Below are 26,381 nucleotides of genomic sequence, written 5' to 3'. Positions count from 1 at the left end.
AAATAATAATAACTGTATTTACAAACATATCATAACCACAAGTCAACCATCGTATAGAGGTACAAAGTCAATGAACTTTTTGTTGAGTATTTAAGCAATCTACTCATTGTACTTTTGCTCTCATCGGAAGTATACAGAAGCTTTTACCACCCACTTATGGGCGAGAAAATAAGATACGAACATGGAAGTAGAATTGTGTATACGCATACATATGCGTTGTGAGCGAGAGGCCTATTTTAATTTATGTTTTCTATGAACTTGAACTTAATTTTTTTTCTCGTAATGGTGATATCGACTGAATTGTATTTGTGTGGACGGGAGGAGAAACTATGACGTATAGTGACTACGAAATATTTGCTATGAATGAGTAATCATGTATAGCTTGGGTGATGCTCTCATTTTAACGATCGTTGGGGCACAAAAATGCATTTACTAATTGATTGTTTGTTATTCTTACAGTTAATGATAGGCAATGGTGTCGCGTGGATCTCAGGCAAGTGCTTAAATGATATCATATTGTCAGAGTTCACTATACCCTCGAAAAAAGTCATTTTTTTAGTTGATTTTAGTTAAATGCTGCCAAATATGAGAAAATTTTCATTTTAATTCCACTTTAATGACGTGAACTAAAAATGAGAAATAAAAATGTGTATACAAATTAAGTACAAAATTTTACTTCAATTGAAAAAATATATAGTGAACGTTTTACAGAAACACTAAACAAGCTGCAAATCATTTTCATGTTTACTAATTCTTATCATCGTAAATAGTGGCTTTGGATCAAGAATTTTTAAGGCAGTTTATTGGCTAGAAAAGAAATAAAAATTTCATTTGATAAAGGAGGTTTCCAATATTATTTATAAGAACGCGATTAATCAAAAATATCGGTTTAAATCAGAACAATTTATAAATATTTGTCACAAACTCTGCCGAAATTTTGAACCTTTCGCCCGCAATCAATTAGTTTCAAGCTTCTCTAACAATTTTGAACCAATTTTACTCAGAAAGTTTGAATGAAATCTAAATTTGATTGTAAGATTGGTTGTACAACTAATCTCATTACCATTCGAATAACTTCAAATTGATTTTATAATGGATAATTGTCCTCCGCCGAAGAGACATATTTGTATAGGATTAGCTGTCCAGCAGCCATCGCCGAAGGCAAAGATTTAGTGTGTTAGCCGCCGCCGGAGGCAAACATTCAGTGTTAGCCGCCTCCGACAAAAATGGGTCGGCTTCATTCTCTGATATCGAGTATATGTTATTCTTGATTTTTTTATAATAAAAAAATATTAATAAATAGTGTTAAAACCACATTCTCTGATGAAAAGATTTTTTCTTTATTGATTTTGGTAATTTTATCCTGTTATTCAAATCGCTAATTAGCTTCATACTTTTTATTACAATTCCACCAGACAAATTAACCAAAAATTAATATAAAATTTTCTATAATAATCCTACTACAATGATCATGTGCTTAGCGTACTTTTATAAAATTATGATTATTGTGTAAATTATTCAGTTATTCATTACATAGACATGAAATTTCTTTACAAAAATAATTAAACCTAGAAATATATAAAATACAAAATGTCTCTGGATTTAGATAATGTGAAATTTAATTAACGCATGACAAATTGGTTCATTAGTTCTATAATTTGAAAATTTGTTAACACCTTTAAGACTAAATGATAGAAATCTACGATAAATCTAGCTTATTGTGTATTTCTGCCGTAATTTCACCATGTAAGTAAATTAGTAGTTATGTGTAGTGAAAATTTTGAAAAACAAACAGCCAACCATTTTCTTGTTTACAAATCCTATCATTATTAATAATGGTTTTGAATCAAAAAATTCCATGGTTTTTAACAGCACGTTTAAACAATTATACGGCAGTTAATTGGCTAGTAAAGAAATAAAAATTGCAATTTTAAAGAATTTATTGACATAATGAACGTATTAAATAGCCAAATCAAATTCTAGCGATTACAAATATCTGAACATGGGGCTTTGGTCATTTTCAATATTACTTTAATATATTGAAAATGAATATCGAATCATGAATCATTTGAAATTTAAGAATTTGAGTATCATTTTCCACAGATTTTATATCAAGTATATAGTTTATATTTTGCAAATAAATAAATATTTATTTCTTTTTCTTTTTGAGTTAAAACCCACATTTTCTAATGCAAAGCAATATTCACATGTTTTCTTAATAGACTTTGGTAATTTTTTTATTCTTTACATTAAATTTGCTATTAAAAAATATTTTTCTGTAATCAGTTTACTATGAAGATCATGTGGTTACATAAAGTTACGAATATTGTATAAATTGCAATTTTAAGATTAATACCCATATACAAAAAACATTTATTGACAGTTTATCAAACGAATTTGTATGGGGGTAAATGGTAGGAAGCTAAATATTAATTTCACCACATAAGTAAATGTTTAGGTTTCCGTAGTGAAATTTTTGCAGAAAACTAAACAAACTGCATTCCATTTTCTTGTTTACAATTCTTATCATTATTAATAATGGTTTTTAATCAAGAAATTATATGGTTTTTAACTGCACGTTTAAACAAGCAAACGTCAGTTAATTGGCTAGTAAATAAATAAAAATTGCTTTAAAAAGTGAAATTTACAAAATTTACAAAAAAAATATCAATTCAATCTGTACGTAGATCAATTCCAAACCATATCTAAATGTAGGATATGTTAGGTATAGGTGGTAGTCCGATATTTCAAGTTCAATCAAACTATTCAGTCAATTGTGTAATTTTCTCTGCTGCCCGATTCCATACAAAAAGAATCGACTCTCTGGGAGATATTAATCGGAAATATACTTAACGATGGTAAATTGACCTTTCATTAAGTACTTACGGGACCACCCTCGTATAAAAGAGGTGGCGTCAAAGATATTTACCTCTTTGTTTTTAATTTTCTATGAAAATAAAACCCAAGAAATGCCCATTCTCCCATTAATGATATCAAAACATCAGTTACTTTATATTCACCACTGGAAAAGTATATAGGTTCACTCAAACTTTTGTATGAATTTCCTAAATTTTTCTAGAAAACATGCTAAACATTCTTACAAAATAATTATGTTAATCATTGAAAAGGGAGCCACCATAGTGCAATGGTTAGCATGCCCGCCTTGCATACACAAGGTCGTGGGTTCGATTCCTGCTTCGACCGAACACCAAAAAGTTTTACAGCGGTGGATTATCCCACCTCAGTAATGCTGGTGACATTTCTGAGGGTTTCAAAGCTTCTCTAAGTGGTTTCACTGCAATGTGGAACGCCGTTCGGACTCGGCTATAAAAAGGAGGTCCCTTGTCATTGAGCTTAACATGGAATCGGGCAGCACTCAGTGATAAGAGAGAAGTTCACCAATGTGGTATCACCATGGACTGAATAGTCTAAGTGAGCCTGATACATCGGGCTGCCACCTAACCTAATAACCTAACCTATAATCATTGAAAATAAAAAAAGGTAGAAATTCCAAATACCAAGCAGTGAAGTATCGAGCTTACATCGGAAGTCTATTCTTTCGATCCAGGATATTTAGGAAAACTTAAATCTATTTTTAAGGTTCCTCATTCTTTTCAAACATCCAAAAGGTTTTCATGACCGTATTTGCAGGTGTCCTAAAATTTTTATTTAAATCTGAGAAATTAAATTTGTATAAATAACTTAAGCTAAAATCGGCAAGTGACCCCTTTGGCCCCAATCCAAATATCAAAAACATTTTTGTTTTACCACCGTAATCTATGTTCTTTGTAATTATACCGTGTGCCACACTGTGGAACAGGGTATTATAAGTTAGTGCATATGTTTGCAACACCCAGAAGGAGACGAGATAGACACATGGTGTCTTTGGCAAAAATGCTCAGGGTGGGCTCTTGAGTCGATATAGCCATGTCCGTCTGTCAGTCTGTCCGTCTGTCCGTGAACACATTTTTGTAATCTGTCCGTGAACACATTTTGTAATCTAGGTCGCAGTTTTAGTCCAATCGGCTTCAAATTTGGCACAAGTATGTGTTTTGGCTCATAATAGAACCCTATTGATTTTGGAAGAAATCGGTTCAGATTTAGATATAGCTCCCATATATATTTCGCCCGATATGGACTTATATGGCCCCAGAAGCCAGAGTTTTACGTTAATTTGCTTAAAATTTTGCACAAGAAGAACAATTATTACTACAGTCAAGTGTGCCAAATTTTATTGAAATCAGATTCAGATTTAGATATAGCTCCCATATATATCTTTCGTCCGAGATGGACTAATACGGTCCCAGAAGCCAGAGTTTTACCCCAATTTGGTTGAAGTTTTGCACTAGGAGTACAATTGGTAGTGTAGTCAAGTGTGCCAAATTTTATTTAAATCGGTTCAGATTTAGATATAATTCCCATATATAGCTTTTGCCCGATTTACACTCCTATGACCACAGTGACCAATCTTTTACTCCGATTTAATTGAAATTGTGCACAGGGAATAGAATTAGCATTGTAGTCAAGTGTGTCAAATTTTATCGAAATCCGTTCAGATTTAGATATAGCTCCCATATATAGCTTTCGCCGGATTTACACTCATAAGACCACAGTGGCCAATCTTTTACTCCGGTTTAATTGAAATTTTGCACAGGGAGTAGAATTAGCATTGTAGCTATGCGTGCCAAATTTGGTTGAAATCGGTTCAGATTTAGATATAGCTCCCATATAGCTTTCGACCGATTTACACTCATATGGCCACAGAGGCCAATTTTTTGCACCGATTTAGTTGAAATTCTGCACAGGGAGTAGAATTAGCATTGTAGTCAAGTGTGTCAAATTTTATTGAATTCGGTTCAGATTTAGATATAGCTCCCATATATAGCTTTTGCCCGATTTACACTCATATGGCCGCAGTGGCCAATATTTAACTCCGATTTAATTGAAATTGTGCACAGGGAGTAGAATTAGCATTGTAGCTATGCGTACCAAATTTGGTTGAAATCGGTTCAGATTTATATATAGCTCCCATATATAGCTTTCGCCCGATTTACATTCATATGACCACAGAGGCCAATTGTTTGCTCCGATTTAGTTGAAATTTTGCACTGGGAGTAGAATTAGCATTGTAGCTATGCGCGCCAAATTTGGTTGAAATCGGTTCAGATTTAGATATAGCTCAAAATACCAAAATTTCCCTTGTAAAATCGCCACTGCTTAGTCGAAAAGTTGTAAAAATGACTCTAATTTTCCTAAACTTCTAATACTTATATATCGAGCGATAAATCATAAATAAACTTTTCCGAAGTTTCCTTAAAATTGCTTCAGATTTAAATGTTCCCAATATGTTTTTACTTTTGCGAAGATTCCTTAAAAATGCTTCAGATTTAAATGTTTCCCATATTTTTTTACTAACATTGTGTTCCACCCTAGTGCATTAGCCGACTTAAATTTTGAGTCTATAGATTTTGTAGAAGTTTATCAACTTCTGTCTAGATCGAGTGATATTTAAATGTATGTATTTGGGACAAACCTCTATATATAGCCCCCAACACATTTGACGGATGTAATATGGTATCGAAAATTTAGATCTACAAAGTGGTGCAGGGTATAATATAGTCGGCCCTGCCCGACTTTAGATTTTCCTTACTTGTTTTTTAGTAAGTTGAGGAACATGAACTGCATTTCCATGAGGTATTAGAAAATCTCAACCAATTCAATAAATCGTAAAATTGATCTATTTAGATATATTTTAAAAAGAACGAAAAAGAGCAGATATCCCTTTTAAGCCTTGTATTATGTACCAGCAAAAAAAATTGGAAGTTTTTTTATAGGAACAATTTTAAAAACACTTCCAAAAATGTCCTCCCAAATAAGTTCTTTAGTTTAACTACAGAGGAAGTTCTTTTAATTCAATTTTTTATAAATCGCCTTTTTTATAAACTTTGTTTGTTTGAAATAAGTTAAAAACTGAGACAAATTATTAAAATTTTGTCGAAAAAAAATTCAATATCCATTCTAGAAATATTACGAATTTTTGTAAATTTTTGAAGTCACGCGTTTCAGACAAGCGTTAGAATGCATAAAAAATAATTAAAAATTAAATAAATTATTTATTTAGCAAAATATCACAAATATTTTTAATTCACATCCAAAACACTGAATTCGGATCACACCTTAAGAAGTGATGCAAATTCAGTGCAACAGCTGTTTAAATGGTGGGCATCCATACTATGACAAGCCCATGTTAAATTCATCCCTTCTGCGCCAATTTTGCACCACTTCCGGATCCAAAAAGAACATTTTCACTGCTTTTTGGTAACACTTTTTTTTGGTGGAGTGTAGTAGTGGTGTTGAATTATTGATACTGTATAAAAATCTCTTACAGTTTTGATCTGCTAAATAAGTATTCAGTCCATTGTGATACAACAGTGGTGAACTTCTCTCTTATCACTGAGTGCTGCCCGATTCCATGTTAAGGGACCAAACCCAAAGAGCGATCCAATATGGTATCACAATGGACTGAATAGTCTAAGTGAGCCTGATACATCGGGCTGCCACCTAACCTAACCCACCAATTTATTGTAAACTCCAATAAATACTTGCAGTTTATTTTGGGATTTATTAGTTATCAATCGACAGCTCAATTGATTTAGAGGGGATTTTTCCCACTTTGAATTGCAGCGAGTATTGCTAGTTTATATTCACCAACCACTCTGGGATGAACCATTTGTTATCTTATCACATGTTGCAAGTCAACTAGGAGCACCTGGACTCAAAATCATATCGATGACATTTATATGTAGATAAAGAAATGAAACGTGAATTGTTCTGCCATCATAATACATTGCAAAAATAAATAATATTTTTTATATATATATCTTATAAAATAATTATTTTATGACTACCTGCAATTTAATGAGATCAAATAATTATTTATAGCTAATGTTAACATTTTATACGCAACTAAATTGTTCAAAGTTCAAAACTCCTTGTACTATACTAAAATCTTGATAATGGATTGGGAAATTTTGTTTTGCTAACTATCCAACTACCATGTTATTTATTACCCCCTTAAGGAGCATACGAGATAGATCAGAGTCCAATTAATAAATAATTAGATCATAACTTAAATACGAATATATTGATAGGTTCTTCGAGCCTTCGTAATCACAAATGTCCCAAAAAAATATTGATAAAGCGAATAACAAAAGTGTAATTTTTTTTCAGTTACTTTATTATTTAATGGGCAAATATTTATTAGCTCGTATGAAGAAAGTATTAGTATTAGAAAATTTGTACTATTTATATAGAAAATATTAAATATAATAGATTAACTAATTTTGATAATATGTTTATAATCGAATGGGTATATATTCGGCCATTGCAGTAAAAATAAATTATGACAGTTTTTAATCAACGATAATGCATTTTATAAACTCCGTTATGATATGGGAATATAGTAGAAACACATTTTTTTCTGTGAGCTAAAAGTGGTGACCTTCGTTTGATACACCCCAAAAAAAATGGAATGAATCCTATTGTTATACCCTGCGCCACACTGTGGAACAGGATATTACAAGTTAGTGCATATGTTTGTAACATCCAGCAGGAGACGAGATAGACACATGGTGTCTTTGGCAATAATGCTCAGGGTGGGTCCCTGAGTCGATATAACCATGTCCGTCTGTCCGTCCGTCCGTCTGTCTGTGAACACATTTTTGTGATCAAAGTCTAGGTCGCAATTCAAGTCCAATCGCCTTCAAATTTGGCACATGTTCCTAATTTGGGTCAGAATAGAACCCTATTGATTTTGGAAGAAATCGGTTCAGATTTCGATATATCTCCCATATATATCTCCCATATATATCTTTCGCCCGATATGCACTAATATGGACCCAGCAGTCAGAGTTTTATACCGATTTGCTTGAAATTTTGTACAAACATAACACTTATTCGTATAGTCAAGTGTGCAAAATTTGATTGAAATCGGTTCAGATTTAGATATAGCTCCCATATATATCTTTCGACCGATATGGACTTATATGGCCCCAGAAGCCAGATTTTTGGCCGAATTTGGTTGAAATTTTGCACTAGGAGTACAATTAGGAGTATAGTCAAGTGTGCAAAATTTGATTGAAATCGGTTCAGATTTAGATATAGCTCCCATATATATCTTTCGACCGATATGGACTAATATGGTCCTAAAAGCCAGAGTTTTGGCCCAAATTTGGTTGAAATTTTGCACAGGGAGTATATTTGGCATTGTAGCTATGCGTGCCAAATTTGATTGAAATCGATTCAGATTTATATATAGCTCCCATATATATGTTTTTCTGATTTCGACAAAAAAGGTCAAAATACCAACATTTTCCTTGCTAAATCGCCACTGCTTAGTCGAAAAGTTGTAAAAATGACTCTAATTTTCCTAAACTTCTAATACATATATATCGAGCGATAAATCATAAATAAACTTTTGCGAAGTTTCCTTAAAACTGCTTCAGATTTAAATGTTTCCCATATTTTTTTACTAAAATTTTGTTCCGCCCTAGTGCATTAGCCAACTTAAATTTTGAGTCTATAGATTTTGTAAAAGTCTATCAAATTCTGTCCAAATCGAGTGATATTTAAATGTATGTATGTGGGACAAACCTTTATATATAGCACCCAACACATTTGACGGATGTGATATGGTATCGAAAATTTAGATCTACAAAGTGGTGCAGGGTATAATATAGTCGGCCCCGCCCGACTTTAGACTTTCCTTACTTGTTTTTGCCTATAAGATGATAAACCTTTCTTTGAATGTGTTTTGTCCTTTTAGATTATTCATTTTTGAATTGTTTGTCTTTAAATAAAAGAAAATTCCCTTGAAATGAGGCCAATTTGCCTTTAAAAAATCTTTCTAAATACTATAGAAATCGTTCTTAAATTCGATCTTTTTTGTATCTTGTTTATAAAGATACAAATCATTCAAAATAGGAGATTCTTTTCAAGGTTTTCAGAATAGACTATATTAAATTCAAATTTATTTGTTATAACTCTCCTATTTCAATTTCTTCTAATTTCTTCCAAATATCTATTATATTTATTATGAATATAAATTAATGTGTACGGAAGTTTATAAAATTCAAGTGTCATCAACAAACACCTCAAATATCCCCAATATGTATATCGTAAACAATTCTCTTCAATGGAAAATAAATCTACGCATGATGACTCGTTTAATTGGTAAAATACCAAAAAACCAAAAACAATTTGAGTTTCCACTCGAATATAAACAAAGCAAGAACACCTACAACTACACATCTCAAAAAAGGGGAAATTTTGGAAAATGTCTATAAACAATTGAAATTCATAGAAAAATATTTCCTTTTGGAATTACACTCACGAAAAAAACCTCTTTCATGGTAACTCAAACAGAGTACTATAGATACTTTTGGCAAAAATTGAAATATTTCCTATATGGTTCAATAGAATCTACATTCCATTGAGAAGAGTAACAGAAATCGAGTAAATCTTTGAAATGCGTAGGTTTAAAATAAATCGCCCAATGATGACGACCCCATAAAGACAAGCCTCCGAAACGAAAACAATGAGTATTTAGTTTGGTTGCTATGTAGTTTTATAATAATCACGCATAGTAAATTCATATATGGGTGGCTGGCAAGCATTTGCGCATGAGCATTACAACTCACACTCTTCTACATGCATTTACATTTAGCTCACTCTCACAGTTTTGGTTGAAGAAGAGATGCAAACAAATCTATACCCACCCCACACACATACTCACTCTTGTAAATTCAGTCACATCTCAATGTAATGAGTATTGAGTGAATATTACACATAGGCATACTTACATGGATTTACGAAATCACGTGAAAGGGAGTTTTGTGAGTGTGTTAGTTTTTGTTTTTGGGAGATTTCTCCTTGGCTTCAGTACGAGTATTTCTCGTACTCATACTAACTTTTAAATGGCTGGTGTATAATGTTCATGTACTCCATGCCAATGATGACGTATCATCGATGACTATCGCTCGATAATTATGGTGATCTGGTTGGTGTGGTGTGTGGGTATATATTGAGGTGGTTAAGGCTTACTTGTGTGTATGCCACAAATCAACCACAATACCAAACAACAAGTGAGCACTGACGGCATTTATCTCTCACGCGGCTGCGAATACAACAACTCGGCAAGCATTGGCAATTATGGGAAAAAAAGTTTACTTTTATCATCGTTTCGCTTGGCAAAAGTTAGTTTAGTTTAAACAAGCGTATTGTGAACAACAACGCTTAACGAAAATCCAACGAACAACAATTATCTATCTTTTTTTTAGTTAATTTTAAATCATAAAAATTTGTATTTCTTTATCACCGATCGAACGACATTTTCTCACCTGCCGATTAAAATAATACCAACAACAACAATAATTAACAAGTGTGCGATAGTATAAAGTGATTAAATATCGATCAAAATCAAACACGTTGTTATACGTTATCGGAGAACAACAACAACAACAACGACAAAAAGCGAAAACATATGTTAGTTAAAACTAAATTGATATTTAAACGATTGAAATTAACCACGATCAAACATTAACCACAAAATCACCATTAACTATAGAAGTTAATTGCGCGTGCTATCTCGTGACTAATTGTGTGAATAATTTTAAATTAATATTTAACAAGCAATTGATTAATATTATCATAGACAAATTGGATTATTTTCATTTTAATAATTTAAGGAAAAAAAGGTAAATATTTGGAATTTATGATAGATTTTTTTTTTAATTGGGAGAGTGTTATTTACTTTTTTTTGTGATTGATTTTTGTATAATATTTTCTGTGGAAATAAGGGTTTTTTAAATTCGAATGCAATAATATCGTTTGAATTATATTTGTCATATTATGTTATAATATACAATTTAAGTTACATATTATTACAAATATAATATATAATTAATATTGAATTGTGATAAATTATCATACAAAAATAAACCTCTAGCAATAATATCCGCTTAATTACACTTAAAACAATATTATACATCGACATAAGAAATATTGAATTTTAATAGTTGTTATCAAAATTTATAATTAAAAAAAAAAAAGATTAAATCAATGACTTATTTCCACACCAAATGATGGACATTATAGAAAGTTTGTCCTTATGTTTTCATACAAGTTTCCAATCCAGCATACAGAAAAGTGAACCCACCACTAAAAACATTTAGGTTTATTTTAGAAAAGTTTAGCTACAATATTTTACTAATTGATGCAAATTGAAGAAAATTTATTAGAAATATTTATTATTTATTACAAGATTTACAATCATAATAAATTATGAAAATAAATACAAAAAAAAAAAAAAAAATAAATTAGGTGACATATTATTGGAAATATTTTTTTCCTGTTATTTAAGAAAATTTAATAATTTGCAGGAAACAAATTGGAGTTACAAATTGGTTTTTTTTAGCATAAATAAATTAATTAAAATTTACTCCTTTTAGAAACTTATGAATGCAATTTCAAACCCGTTTTAGAAAAATATAATTATTTTGTGTAAATTTCTAATTTAGTAAAATTTTGTAGTTAATTTCTGATTTTTCATTCACGTCAAAACATAATAACAAGAAGGAGAATTTTCTAACAATTGGAAAAATTTAACTTAAATCGAATCAATTTTTATGGGATAAAAAAATATTAAATCAGCCATACAAATGTTTGTTAACTTTTTCCTAAAGGACTACACTGAAAAAAAAAAATATTTACGTAATATTAAAGATTATGCAACCTACATTTTAGTATGCGAAATTTACAAAATATTAAGGACAAATTTCTTTAAAATAATGAATTTTTAATTAAAATAAAGTTTATAATGTTTGCTTCAAAAAATTTTTTCATTAAATTTAGGACACAAATTTTGTCAATTTGCGTCCTTCCGTTAAAATCGCATGTCTTTGAACTAAGACAAATTTTTCTTAAAGTAAAGAAACACATTTTTGACTTAAAGAAATTGTCCTTAAATTAACTGAAATATTGAAACTTTAGATTTAAGATAAAAACGCTTCATATATAGGCTAAGACTTATTTTGAGGATTTAGCGTCTTTGGTTTAAAGTTTTTTTTTTTTGAATTAAGAAAACATTTTTTACTTTGAACTATCCGTTATAATTTTGGATTTTTAAACTGGCATTTGTTTGTACGTGAGTAATTTTATTAATAATCCGCGAAAAGAGAATGAAAATTTGATAAATGAGATCTGTATCCTAATTTTAATTTTATTGGTCCTAGATTTAAAGTCAGATAGGTCGCTAAAAAAAGGTCTTTATTTTAAAGAAGCCGCATCTTTGGCTCGGAATCAATACCAAAATCCTTAAGGGAAGGTAAAAATCTTTGTATCCAAGTAAACTGTTTTTTTGAGTGTATGTTTAAATTATAATTGCAAAAATATATGTGAAAACGATTATGGTTGCAAAAGATCCAGGGTATTAATTGAGAAAGCATTTAAAATCTCCATATTATTTGATTCAAAAAAGTAACCGTGAAAATAATCTTGTTTTCACGTTTTCAGCTTGAAAACTGAATACATAGTACTAACCTTAAGGATGAAAAGGAGACAAAGACGATCCCCTCTGTTCGTCTATTGTAATCACGTTATACCCTATAATTATTTAGCCTTCCAAATACAATTTATTGTTTTCTCCATGCTTTATTGCTTTCCTATTTTATTATTGATCCTTGGACCAAGTTACAGACTTTTTAAAGAAAGTAATGCCATGTGCTGAATACAGGATCTTAATTGGGGCAATTTTGCCGTGAGGAGGTGGGAGGTATAACCCCCTTTTTTATCATGGTAAAAAATAGTTTTCTCTTTGGCAAGTGGTTTTTATTTTCTTCGGTCCCATATTTCGGCATACACTGATAAACAGATTATGCAATACAAATTTTAGGATGTGCAATTTACAAAACATTAAGGACAAATTTCTTTAGAATAATGAAATTTTAGTTAAAAAAGTTTATAATATTTGCTTCAATTTTTATACCCTGCGCCACACTGTGGAACAGGGTATTATAAGTTAGTGCATATGTTTGTAACACCCAGAAGGAGACGAGATAGACACATGGTGTTTTTGGCAAAAATGCTCATGGTGGGCTCCAGAGTCGATATAGCCATGTCCGTCTGTCCGTGAACACATTTTTGTAATCAAAGTCTAAGTCGCAGTTTTAGTCCAATCGACTTCAAATTTGGCACAAGTATGTGTTTTTGTTCAGAATAGAACCCTATTGATTTTGGAAGAAATCGGTTCAGATTTAGATATAGCTCCCATATATATCTTTCGCCCGATATAGACTAATACGGTCCCAGAAGCCAGAATTTTACCCCGATTTGGTTGAAATTTTGCACTAGGAGTACAATTAGTAGTGTAGTCAAGTGTTCCAAATTTTATTGAAATCAGTTCAGATTTAGATATAGCTCCCATATATATCGTTCGCCCGATTTACACTCATATGACCACAGTGGCCAATCCTTTACTCCGATTTAATTGAAATTGCTTCAGATTTAAATGTTTCCAATATTTTTTGTACTAGCATTGTGTTCCACCCTAGTGCATTAGGCGACTTAAATTTTGAGTCTATAGATTTTGTAGAAGTCTATCAAATTCTGTCCAGATCGAGTGATATTTAAATGTAGGTATTTGGGACAAACCTTTATATATAGCCCCAAACATATTTGACGGATGTGATATGGTATCGAAAATTTAGATATACAAAGTGGTGCAGGGTATAATATAGTCGGCCCCGCCCGACTTTAGACTTTCCTTACTTGTTTTTTATTAAATTTAGGACATAAGTTTTGGAAATTTGCGTCCCTCTGTTAAAGTCGTATGTCTTTGAACTGAGGCAGAATTTCTTTAAAGTAAAGAAACACATTTTTGATTTACAGAAATTGTCCCTAAATTAACTATACTATTGAATTTTTAAATTTAAGATAAAAACGCATCAAATATAGTCCTATACTTATATTGAGGATTTAGCTTTTAAGTAGCCTTAGTGCTCCATTATGATCTCACTGTTGGGTTATACCGAAGTGGACCGTTTGTGGACCTTCGATCTACATATAAAAAATCTTGAAAATCTAATTGGTAACTGTTACTTCAAAGTAATATTTTTTCTTAATTAGAGAAAAAATGTAAACCAAAGACATAAGATCTTTCACCTAAATTTTTGGCCTATACGAGTATTCTATATTTCAGTTAGTTTAAAGCCTAGTTCTTTAAATCAAACATGTTTTCATTAATTTAATCTTAAAGTAAGTAAGGTAGTCTCCTTTTTTCATGATTCCTTATCACTAACCAACCGCCAAGTGTGTCACCATCCCCATACCATGAAGCTTCCCCCGCTATGTTTTACGGTGTCTTTGATGTGGTGTTTTTGGAGACTTTGTCATTACCAGTAATGTTCGGAGGTTGTTACCAGTAATGTTCTATTGCATCAGATTAAAAAACGGTTTATTTTTATTTCATCTGACCATTTAACTTATTTCGAGTCATCAACGACCCCATCTATGTGGCCCTTTCTAGACATTTTCTATTTAATAAAGATTGCACAAAGTGAAAACAGGCACTCGGTTTTGCTCCCCACTGTATATGCCGAACACACAAATATTAAAATAATCTATTGTTCAAGATATTCCATAAGAATTTACTTTCAATTGAGATTCGGGTGTTCAAAATTAAATAGGTTCTTAAAAAGTTGTCCAAGACTGGTTCATGGGGATCTATTTATGGATGGTCCTACCAAACTCTCCCAGGACATGTACTTTAAACTTAAATCAGCTTGAATGTAAATTTCAATAAAATTTCAATTGTTTTCATAACCATTTTCCTAAGTTTCATTCTAATACATACATTTCTTAACCACAACCTATCCTTTTTTTTTCTTTCTTTGTAGTGGCTTGCATGGCAGGACTAGAATTTCCAGAACAAAAGGCTACATTGACTAACTGCAAAACAAGCGAAAAAGTCAACTACGCCAATAAACATTGTTGTTCCATCACCAGCTCAAGTAACTCAACATCGGAACAACACTTGAAGAGTCAAAGTGAAGTTAATAATTACAAGAGCATAAAATCGTCACACCCCTTAACACTTTGGCTGGTTGTAATAATGGCTTCCATAGTGACAATGCCCGACACCATTGAAGCGGCCGCCATGAGAAAACATTTAAGTACATCCGCTGCGGGCCAACCAACCTCAAGCTCATCATCTTCATCATCGTCTTCGTCGTCATCTTCGCATACCTCTGCTAAAGTGGAAAAATTATTATTAATTTCTTCGGCCATAGAGAAATTGGCCGAAGACTATATAGATGAAGAAAACTCATTGGAGACAAAATTGGAGGAATTACATCTACAAGAAGAAGAGTCCTCATCATCATCCTCATCGTCATTAGCTTCTTCAAATTCCGAGTCTTATGATATTTTATCCCCATTGGAAGTGGAAAAACATAGATTACGTAAACAGGACCATCAAACAGATCGTAGAAGGAGTTTGCGCAAGCGTCATGCGAATCTAAATAATCAGGCTCATTTTGATGGTAGCTCCAATAAGTTAGTATGGCATAATCCTTGTAATACAGCGGGTCAGCCACAGACAATTGTCAATATGCCAAGACGTCTGTATTATGTAAGTTTAAAATGCTTTCATTTGTTTTCGTGTCTTTTTGTTGTTAATATTATTTATTTTGTATATTTTTAGCATTTGAAAAAATTCCGTGATGTTGTTCGCAATGAATACAATACCCGGGCAGCAAGTTCTCAACATATTAAAATCGATGATATTGCATCGTGGCGTCTGCACAGCGATTCTTATACATTCTTACCAAAAGTGAAACAAAACTCTAATGTAAGTATCATATTTAAATCACTTTTTTTTTTTGGTTTTTACAAACTTAAAATGGTAATACAATTCCCCCTCGGGTAATATGTGACTAGATCTTGAACGTGATATAATCCAAGATGACACATTTTAGGGGCTATCAAAGCCACACAAATGATTGTATACTGGGTGTTTCTTCTACAAATGATTTAAGATGACTATAATGAATATTCCATAGAGCTACAATGTCATACCATTTGTGGTTTTGAATATTAAGATGAAATTCTGTTCAAAAAAAACAAAAAATATATAAATATTTTGCTATTCAATACATTTTTATTATGTATGATATACGCGAAGAGTGAATGCTTGTATGACTGAATGCGAAAGGATTAAAAAGAAAACTTAAATTATTATCTGCCACCATGAAGTTATTTTGGGCTTAAAAAATTTAAAATTTGCCTAGCTTCTAACACTTGTGGTTAAAACACACTTGTAAAGCTAACTATCTTAGTGATAATAAAATTAAAATAAGAAACAAAACAAACTAATTGTCGCCTAAAATGTCTATTTTCCAATTCTATGACACCATGTGATTAGTAGCAACATCTAGAGACATCATTTCGCTCTATTTACACTCTGTATAAATGCAATTACCTATTTCACGGATATGAAAATGTGAATGAACGATGATGAATTTATTCAAAACTGTGAATGAAAACACAAAAAATTAAAATTCCTTTCCATGAGCCAAATATTTATGTTATTTGGCCAGATTTAACTTGCCTGCTATTTTGAGTGTACATCATTAACAACTTCTTTGCCATAAATTATGGAATGACAAAGAGAGACAAAGATTTAAGTCATAGTTTCAATGCACGATCATGTTTAGACCATAGTTTAGTAGATCTTTTGTTTACTTAAAATCCCATTTGGTTTATTTTATTTTTTTTTTTGTATTGTCGTTGCTATTAAACTTAAGCACTTACAGAAGTTTTGCCGCCTTTTTACAAAGCTCTCTTTTTCTAGATGGGTTCAGTTGATTTTATCACGTGTTTTTGCATTTATACTTTTCTGTTGAGTAGTTGGTGTCAAAGAATAGAGAAAGATAAAAGTGAAGTTTTATGCAAAAAATAGAAATAAATGTTTTAGTTCCAATTTTTCATTCATTAAGAAAAAAGAAAAAAAAAATAAAATTTTGTAACAAGTGTAGAAATTAGAAAAAAAAACTATCTTTCGCAATTAAATTAAGAAAATTTAAAATAAAAAAAAAATAATTTTTTTCTTTTATTTTAAAATTTTATAAAAAATACAGTTTGTCAAACAATGTTTAGAAAAATAGTTAAACAATGCATTGTGGAAATATTATTATTGATTTTCTTTCCTATTTGTGAATTTTTCAAAGGAATTTATTTTCATCTCTCAATTTATACTTAAAAAAAAATACATTACAAAAATAAATTAACAAAATTTCTTATGCCTAAAATACATATTAATGCGAACTTTTTTTCAATTATTAACAACGTATTCCAAAAAATTATTTATTCTACACAACTATTTGACAAATTGTATGTAACTACTGAAACCCAATTTCATCAACAGAACAAGAAATATATCCCCATCGTCCACCACAGGATGGGGATATATTAACTTTGCCATTTCGTTTGTAACACATCGAAATATTGCTCTAAGACCCCATAAAGTATATATATATATATATATATATATATATATATATATATATATATATATATATATATATATATATATATATATATATATATATATATATATATATATATATATATATATATATATATATATATATATATATATATATATATATATATATATATATATATATATATATATATATATTCTGGGTCGTGGTGAAAGCACTCTGACTTCCGAACGAAACAAGCTATCGACTTGAAACTTGGCACAAGTAAGTAGTTGTTATTGATGTAGGTCGGATGGTATTGCAAATGGGCCACCAAATTTGGCTTGCAGACCCTCTAAGAGAAGCAAACTTCATCCGATCCGGCTGAAATTTGGTACATGGTGTTAGTATATGGCCTCTAACAAGCATGAAAAAATTGGTCCACATCGGTCCATAATTATATATAGCCCCCATATAAACCGATCTCCCGATTTGACTTTCGGAGCCTCTAAGAGAAGCAAACTTCATCCGATCCGGCTGAAATTTGGTACATGGTGTTAGTATATGGTCTCTAACAACAATGAAAAAATTGGTCCACATCGGTCCATAATTATATATAGCCCCACATAAACCGATCCCCCGATTTGACTTTTGGAGCCTCTAAGAAAAGCAAATTTCATCCGATCCGGCTGAAATTTGGTACGTGGTGTTAGTATATGGTCTCTAACAACTGTGCAAAAATTGGTCCACATCGGTCAATAATTATATATAGTCCTCATATAAACCGATCACCAGATTTGACCTCAGGAGCCTCTTGGAAGACCAAAATTAATCTGATTCAATTGATATTTGGTACGTGGTGTTAATATATGGTCTCACACACCAATGCAAAAATTGGTCGAAATCGGTCCATAATTATATATAGCCCCCATATAAACCGATCACCAGATTTGACCTCCGGAGCCGCTTGGAAGACCAAAATTCATCTGATTCGGTTGAAATTTGGTACGTGTTGTTAATATATGGCCTCAAACACCCATGCGAAAATTGGTCCATAATTATGTATAGCCCCCATAAAAACTGATCACCAGATTTGACCTCCGGAGCCGCTTAGAAGACCAAAATTCATCTGATTCAGTTGAAATTTGGTACGTGGTGTTAATATATGACCTCAAACACCCATGCAAAAATTGGTCCATAATTATATATAGCCCCCATATAAGCCGATCCCCAGATTTGACCTCCGGAGCCCCTTGGAAGAGCAAAATTCATCCGATTCGGTGGAAATTTGGTACGTGATGTTAGTATATGGTATCCAATAATCATGCAGTAATTGGTCCATGTCAGTCCATAATTATATATAACCCCCATGTAAACCGATCCCCAGATTTGACCTCCGGTGCCTTTTGGAGAAGCGTAATTCATCCGATCTGGTTTAAATTTGGTACGTGGTCGTAGTATATGATATTTAACAACCATGCCAAAAGTGGTCCATATCAGTCCGTAATCATATATAGCCCCCATATAAACCGATCCCCAGATTTGACCTCCGGAGCCCCTTGGAAGAGCAAAATTTATCCGATTCGGTTGAAATTTGGTATGTGATGTTAGTATATGGTATCCAATAACCATGCAGGAATTGGTCCGTGTCAGTCTATAATTATATATAACCCCCATATAAACCGGTCCCCAGATTTGACCTCCGGTGCCTTTTGGAGAAGCAAAATTCATCCGATCTGGTTTAAATTTGGTACGTGGTCGTAGTATATGATATTTAACAACCATGCCAAAAGTGGTCCATATCAGTCCGTAATCATATATAGCCCCCATATAAACCGATCCCGAGCTATGTTTTGGGAGCCTCTTGGTACATTGTGCTAGTATATGGCCGTTAACAACCATGTCTAACTAGGTCCATATTGGTCTATAATTATATATAGCCCTCAGATAAATCGATCCCCAATCGCACAAAAATTGGTCCATATCAAGTTCATAATTGTATATAGCCCCCATATAAGCGACCCCCATATTTCAATTCTGGCTCCCTACGTACCGTGCAAAAGTCCATATCGATTCGTAATTATTTGTAGACTTACCTACACATAGCTTTTTTGTCGAATATATACCGCGTGTGGACTAACTCACAATTTAGAAAACGATTTAAGATACCACAACCCAAGTAATTCGATTCGGGATGACAGTCTTTCGTAGAAGTTTTTTACGCTAGGAGGGTACATAAGATTCGGCCTGGCCGAACTTACGGCCATATATACTTGTTAAAATTTAAAGTAATATAATCTTAACGGAGCATCCCAGCAAAAAACTTGCTGAATTTTCAGCAGCACTTACTCTTTCAAGGAATTCATCAATGGATTTATAAATAAATGTCCCACTTAAAACAGCTTCTTCTATATATGAATTTCAACACTTTCGGATGTGGAGAGCATGAAATCGTAACTTGCAACATAGCTCGTACGATGTCGTGATACAATACACAAAAAAAAAAACTCTTCTTTACAGGAGTGCAACTTTGTAAGCGAGAGACGAAGCTAATTTCAGCACCACCATTATTTACATGTTTTAAGTACGTTGTTCGTCTTATATGTGTAGAATGAAGTGCTGTATTCTGCACTGAAAACGTAATGAGGAAAATTAGTGCCTACAGTATGGACCCTATAATATTACAATTTTTTTGCTGGGCAAGGAAATTAAATGGAAGTGAAATGGAAATGAAATGGTTCAGAATTTATTGACAGTTAAAAATTTTGCGTTTTGCAAATTCGTAAACCAGAACATGGGGGTATAATTTTACTGCTTCCTAATTTACAATTATTTTTTGCTGGGTTATTATTAAAGTTTTTTTATTTGCGAATTATTTAAGAATTTTATTATTTATTATTTAATAATTTTAATTATTTAAAATTTCAATAAAAATCTGATTACTGATCAAACTTTATCAACAGAACTGTAAATATTTTCCTTGCGGTTAGTATACACAAAATTAAAATAATATATCCTAAATAGAGAATATTATTTTATTTATTTTTTTTATTTTCGAATTATTTAAGAATATTATAAGAAAAATTATGATCACTGATAGAAACCCAATATCATCAACAGAATTGTAGAGATTTTCGTATAACCAATTTTTTGTTAAAAAGAGATAGTGTGTGTATGTGTGTGATTATTAACACATCCTTTCCCCCCAAACACGTATTTTTGGAAAATCGTAAACCCTTCTCTCTCGCTTAACACCAAAGATTAATGAGGTTTTTTACACTGATCACCGAGTGGCAGCGACCCATTTATTTCATACGATAATTAGGCCTTGGGCTGAACATGAAGTTATATTTTACAAAAAAAAAAAAATACATTGCAAGCCTTCTATATAACTTACAAAAGTTAAGTTCTGCAAACCAAGTAGTCCAGATTTTGTTTTGTTTTATCATGTTTGCTCAGCACTGCGATTTTTCTTTTTTTGTTGGTACTAATAAATATGCGTTAACTTGACAATCACCACCCTTAGGGCTTAATAAAGCATAACAACAACATGATGAACAAGTATCAGTAGTTTTTTTTTTTTTTTTTTTTTTTTTTTTTTTTGAGGACTTTACTTCATCGATATGAATGAGTGATGCCTTTTTCCTTCACATCTGTATGCATGGATATTGTGTCGCAGGGCTTCCTTTCTAAATATTGTTTGGTAGTTTATTACAGTATTCCCATAAGAAAATTATGGACCATTACACCATTGACGCAGTTCATCAAATTGACATAGAGTGAGACTAAAAATGTATTAAATATAAAGTTAAGAAAAATTCTAAACAGAAAAATGTCTATATTATATGATTTTAAATTAAATAAAATTAGTAAAAAGTCTTAAATTAAATAATCCCAAAACAAAAGGGAACAATTCAATGCATCTCGCTTCAACTCGGTTTTAATTCAAGTAAATTAAAGCAATTTGATTAAAGTTAAATTTAAAATAAATTAGTTTAATAACAGAAATTTCACTAAGAGACACTATGACAATGGACCCCATAAAAATTAGCCCCAAAAATTATATGGAAAACAACGCAACGACGCAAACAATCTAAATTTTTATGTTTTTTTTTTGCGTTGGTGGGGGGTTACTTCATGTTAATTTGGGGCCCATTTGGCATTATGAAAATTTACCCCGATATTTCAAGAGGTTCCTTTCTCCTATGGATAGAGTCCATAGTAGGCTAACGCGATTCCCGAAGGTAACACACATGTAATTTTTTCTTACAACTCCAAATTTATTCCCTGCGCCACACTGAGGATCAAGGTATTCTAAGTTAGTGTATATGATTGCAAGACTAAGTAGGAGACGAAATGAACACATAGTGTCTTTGGCTATAATGCTCAGGGCCGAACCCGAGTCGATCCAGCCATGTGCGTTTCTCTGTGAAAAAATGTCTGTGATCAAAGTCTGGGTAGCAGTTGTAGTGTAATCAACATCAAATTTGTCATAAGTAGTTTTTTTGAGTTAGAATATAACTCTATTGATTTTGGAAGAAATCGGTTCAGCTCTCATATACATATATCTTTCGACCGATATGCGCTTATATATACCTAGTATCCAGAGTTTTACCCTGATATGCTTAAAATTTTACACAAGGTGTACAATTAATAGTATCGTAATATGTGCCAAAGGTGGTGGACATCGGTTCAGATTTAGATATAGCTCCCATTTATATCTTTCAGCCGATTTCAAGGTCAAGGGTTTTCTCAGATTTACGTAAAATTTTACACAGAGTGTAGAATTGCCATTCTAGCTATGTATGCCGAAGTAGGTAAAAATCGCTTCAGAAAAAATTACGTTCCAAAATCGTGAACGGAACGGTAACAAAATGAAACGGAAACGTTGACGAAAAATCAAAACGGAATATTCAGGGTTTCGTCCACGGACGTTCACGATTTCATGAACGGCTTTCATTTTTATTTAGCCATGAAAAGTATTAAATGATTCATTACACGTTCTTATGGCAACTCCGTCGATGGTGCAATGTGCTATTTGCGTATGGTGCAGGCGACCCTGGTTCGAGACACGTTAAATTCGTAACCATTAACTTTCATGCATGGATCGTTTTGAAATTAGCATACCTTTCAAAAAAAGCTGAGAAGGCGAAAACTTAAACTTTGCTTCCTAGAAGCAAGTACACAGAACCCAAAGTTAAAAGAGAATTGTGTCTTAAAAATATCCTTACTTGTATTCTCCGCTTCTTTAGTTCGGAATCAATACCATTTTTTTTTTTAAAGTAAAGACAAAATCTTTGGAACCGGGTATGCTTTTTTTCAGTGCATGTTTTCTTCCAATTTGGGTAAATATGGCTAAAATAGTCACATTGTCCTTGTAAAATTACCACTGCTAAGTGGAAAACTTGTAAAACTGACTAAAATTTTTTTTATTCATATAACACATATGTGTCGATCGATAAATCATAAATGCGAAATTTTTCATAAAAATAATTTATAGAATTTCTTATTTATTTATTTTTTTTTTTATTTTGGTTACCTATTTTTGAAAAGTCGTAACATATTTTTATTCTCAGAATTTTTTTTATTAAACGAAACATAAAATATCACCTTTCCAACACCATATGGTATAATACAATGTGATTGGTAGCACTGATCGATTGACTCCAACGACATCTATTGAAGATTTTTTCGATTACCCATTATAATAAAATCGCCCCATTATAATAAAATAAAATAACTTTCAGGAGCGAAGTAATCATTTTTGTACCAGAAAAATATGAATAACAAAAACTTTATAAAGCTTAATGAATAACGAATTGTATAATATTTTGCTTTTATTTACATATGCGTTTTATATTTATAGAATTTCTTTCTTTATAGAATTTCTTATTTACTTATTTATTATTTTAACTTATTGTTGAAATCTGTAGCAATAGTTTAACGTCTTCAAATTTATGTTTTTGGTTAAGCGAAACTGAAAATGTCATTTTTTTCAACACCATATCGTATGATACAATGTGATTGGCAGCACTGATAGATATAAACGACTCTAACGACATCTATTGACAAAATATGGAAAGACTGTTTCGATTATCCAATATTAAAATAAAAATAATTCTAGTTAAACTAAAATAAAATATAATAAAACGATTTAAATAAATTAAATTTAAAATGTTATTCACTATGTGAACTTATATTCTTTTAAATATTTCGGAAAGAAATATGACCAGCTTCTACAAAGAAAAGGTGTAAAATGTTGAAAACGTAGCACTGTGAAAATTTGCATATTTAAAAACAAAACATAGCCAGACTCTTAACAAAGCCAACTGGGCTATTTTCAGGCAAAAAGAAAAAAATCAAAGGATATATCAATCAATCATTAAACTGTTGATTCGATATATGATCGAAGAGGGGGAATTTCTAATCTCTGTCATATATTCTCCATACATTTTTCGAATTCTATTAATATCATATTTTTGTTTTTATTTTTCTTTACAGATCACTCTTAGCCGTTGGTATAGTAATATGCAAATCTATGTAGCCTCCTTTGCCTATTTGGGACGTGCTCAATACCAATGGGACATGACCAAATTGCAATATGTTAGTGATACAACTAAAGAACTGGATCAATTATTAACCAGTGCCCGTTTAATTCTATGCGAATTAGAATTCACCATTAATGGAGCACATCCAAAGAAGGCCACCAAAATGATTAGAACGATTCGCAAGGAAGTTATGGAAAGCAAGCTGTCATTTAAAACTAAGGAACAACAAAAGAATAGCATTGAAGTGGTAGAACCTTCAACGATCGATATGAAATTCACAAAAAATGGTTATATGAAATTCTTATCGGGTATGCGTAAAATCCTGCGACAATATTTGAGAAAAGAAGCTTCAACCAGTTCAAAGGAGAAAAATACCCAAGACTCGGAAGATTCCAGGGATATATCTGGGGTATCACATCACAACAGTGGTGTAGATGTAAACAGTGATTTTAATAATAGTTTCGATGAAAGTTGGCAAAATTATGCCAATTCCCAACAACAATCATAAAAAGAATTTATTTATCCAGAAAAAAAAAACATTGAAAGAAAAAATTTCTTTTCTTCTGTAGCAAAAAATATAACAAATTGGAGGTACTTCGTTTGCCATAAATTTCTTGCCCTTAAAGCAAATATCTTACATTAAAATAGAATTTCGTTTGTATAAAATTTAGTTCCGGAAGAAATTATTTTTTCGTTGGGTGTACAACTCTTTGTAAATTCATAGAAGCTAAGCCACAAGAAGAGCTAATGTTCTTTGTATACATGCCACTATTTTAGTTCCTAAAAGTATTATCTACTATTTCCTTATACGAATATTTGTACTTATATCTAGGCTATCTAACGAAACTTTCCATTTCTAAACAAAACAACAGTATTTGTCATCAGCATTTGCCATTTGAAATTATTTATTACATTCCATATTAAGTATTATATTTATTTATTTTCGAATCGTCTTCATTCGAAAGGGTCAAGGTATAATCAAAAATCTCGATCTGGAATATTTTTGTTGAGTTGCTCTCTTTTCCATCCAATTTAGTTATTTGATTATACCTTTTCGCCTTTTTATCTCATTGCACTCCATTGTTCATGTGCACTCCTTCTCGCTCTCTCTCTCTATTTCTCCAATGTTAGTTTTAAGTATTTATGTCTTAGTATTTAAGAATTGTGTACATTTGTACATAAATTTTAACTGTGATCTTTTTTAAAAATATTTATAAATCCATAATAATAATAATAATAATTTATTTATTTTTTGTATGAATATTTGAAAACGAAAAACAAAAACGAAACAAAATATTTTAATCATTTCTAATGAATATTTAGTGAATGTTTGTAATTGTCAATGTAATTGCAAATAAAACCACTAAGCAAAAAATATTTAGTCTTTTATTTATTTATTTATAAATAATACTAGATTTATAGTAAATACAAAATTGGTATAAAACAAGTATATCCGCCCGCAAGTTCGTCCGGTTTGAATCTTATGTACTCTATACCATGGATTGCATAGAAACTTCTACTAAAGGCTGTAATCCACAATCGAATTACTTGGGTTATGGTAAAACTTGCCGAAGGAAAGGTATCTTTAAGAAAGGAGAGTCTATAAATAATTACGATCCGATATGAATCAATTTTTGCGCGGTTTATATGGGGGCTATACATAATTATGGACCGATATTAACCAATTTATACATGGCCATATACTAACTCAATGTATTAAATTGTAATGGAATCGAATGAAATTTGCTCCTCCAAGAGGTTTATGAGGTCAAATCTAGGGATCGATTTATATGGCGTGAATGTTAGGAGCCATATACTAGTATCAAATTTCAATCGGATCGGATAAAATTTGTTTCTCTAAGAGGCTGGGAGTTCGTTTATATGGGGGCTGTGCGTAAAAGTGATATCAACCATTTGCAATACCATCCGACCTACATCAGTAACACGGGAGCCACCGTGGTGCAATGGTTAGCATGCCCGCCTTGCATACATAAGATCGTGATCGTTCAAGACCATTTTCGACTAAACAACAAAAAGTTTTTCAGCGGTGGTTTATCCCACCTCAGTAATGCTGGTGACATTTCTGAGAGTTTCAAAACTTCTCTAAGTGTTAGTATATGCCATCTAAAAGTTGTGCCTAAATTGGACCATATCGGTCCATAATTATAACAGGTTAGCTGATAAGTCCCCGGTCTAACAAAGAAAAACACATTTTTTTGTCAAAATTCGTTTTTATTATTCAACATAGTTCCCTTCAAGAGCGATACAACGATTATAATGACCTTCCAATTTTTTC

General features: G+C 31.7%; 1 protein-coding gene across 3 annotated transcripts in view; it reads left to right on the top strand.

Moving 5' to 3' along the window:
- LOC142230090 (uncharacterized) overlaps positions 1-25,400 on the top strand; it is a 37,426-nt gene extending 12,026 nt beyond the window's left edge. The window contains exons 1-4 of one of the 3 annotated variants that reach the window (XM_075300726.1): positions 10,238-10,542; positions 14,952-15,685; positions 15,758-15,904; positions 24,039-25,400. In XM_075300726.1, the coding sequence (XP_075156841.1) occupies positions 14,960-15,685; positions 15,758-15,904; positions 24,039-24,593 (1,428 nt within the window). In that variant the 5' untranslated portion in view covers positions 10,238-10,542; positions 14,952-14,959 and the 3' untranslated portion in view covers positions 24,594-25,400. Of the gene's footprint in view, positions 1-10,237; positions 10,755-14,951; positions 15,686-15,757; positions 15,905-24,038 lie in introns of those variants that run through there. The other 2 variants (XM_075300725.1, XM_075300724.1) reach the window with 2 other exon arrangements.
- Positions 25,401-26,381: the final 981 nt, after the last annotated feature.

This window comes from Haematobia irritans, chromosome 3 (genome assembly GCF_050003625.1).
Source record: "Haematobia irritans isolate KBUSLIRL chromosome 3, ASM5000362v1, whole genome shotgun sequence".
Classification (NCBI taxonomy): domain Eukaryota; kingdom Metazoa; phylum Arthropoda; class Insecta; order Diptera; family Muscidae; genus Haematobia; species Haematobia irritans.
Note: the sequence above shows the minus strand (reverse complement) of the source record. Positions and strands in the feature narration are given on the sequence as shown.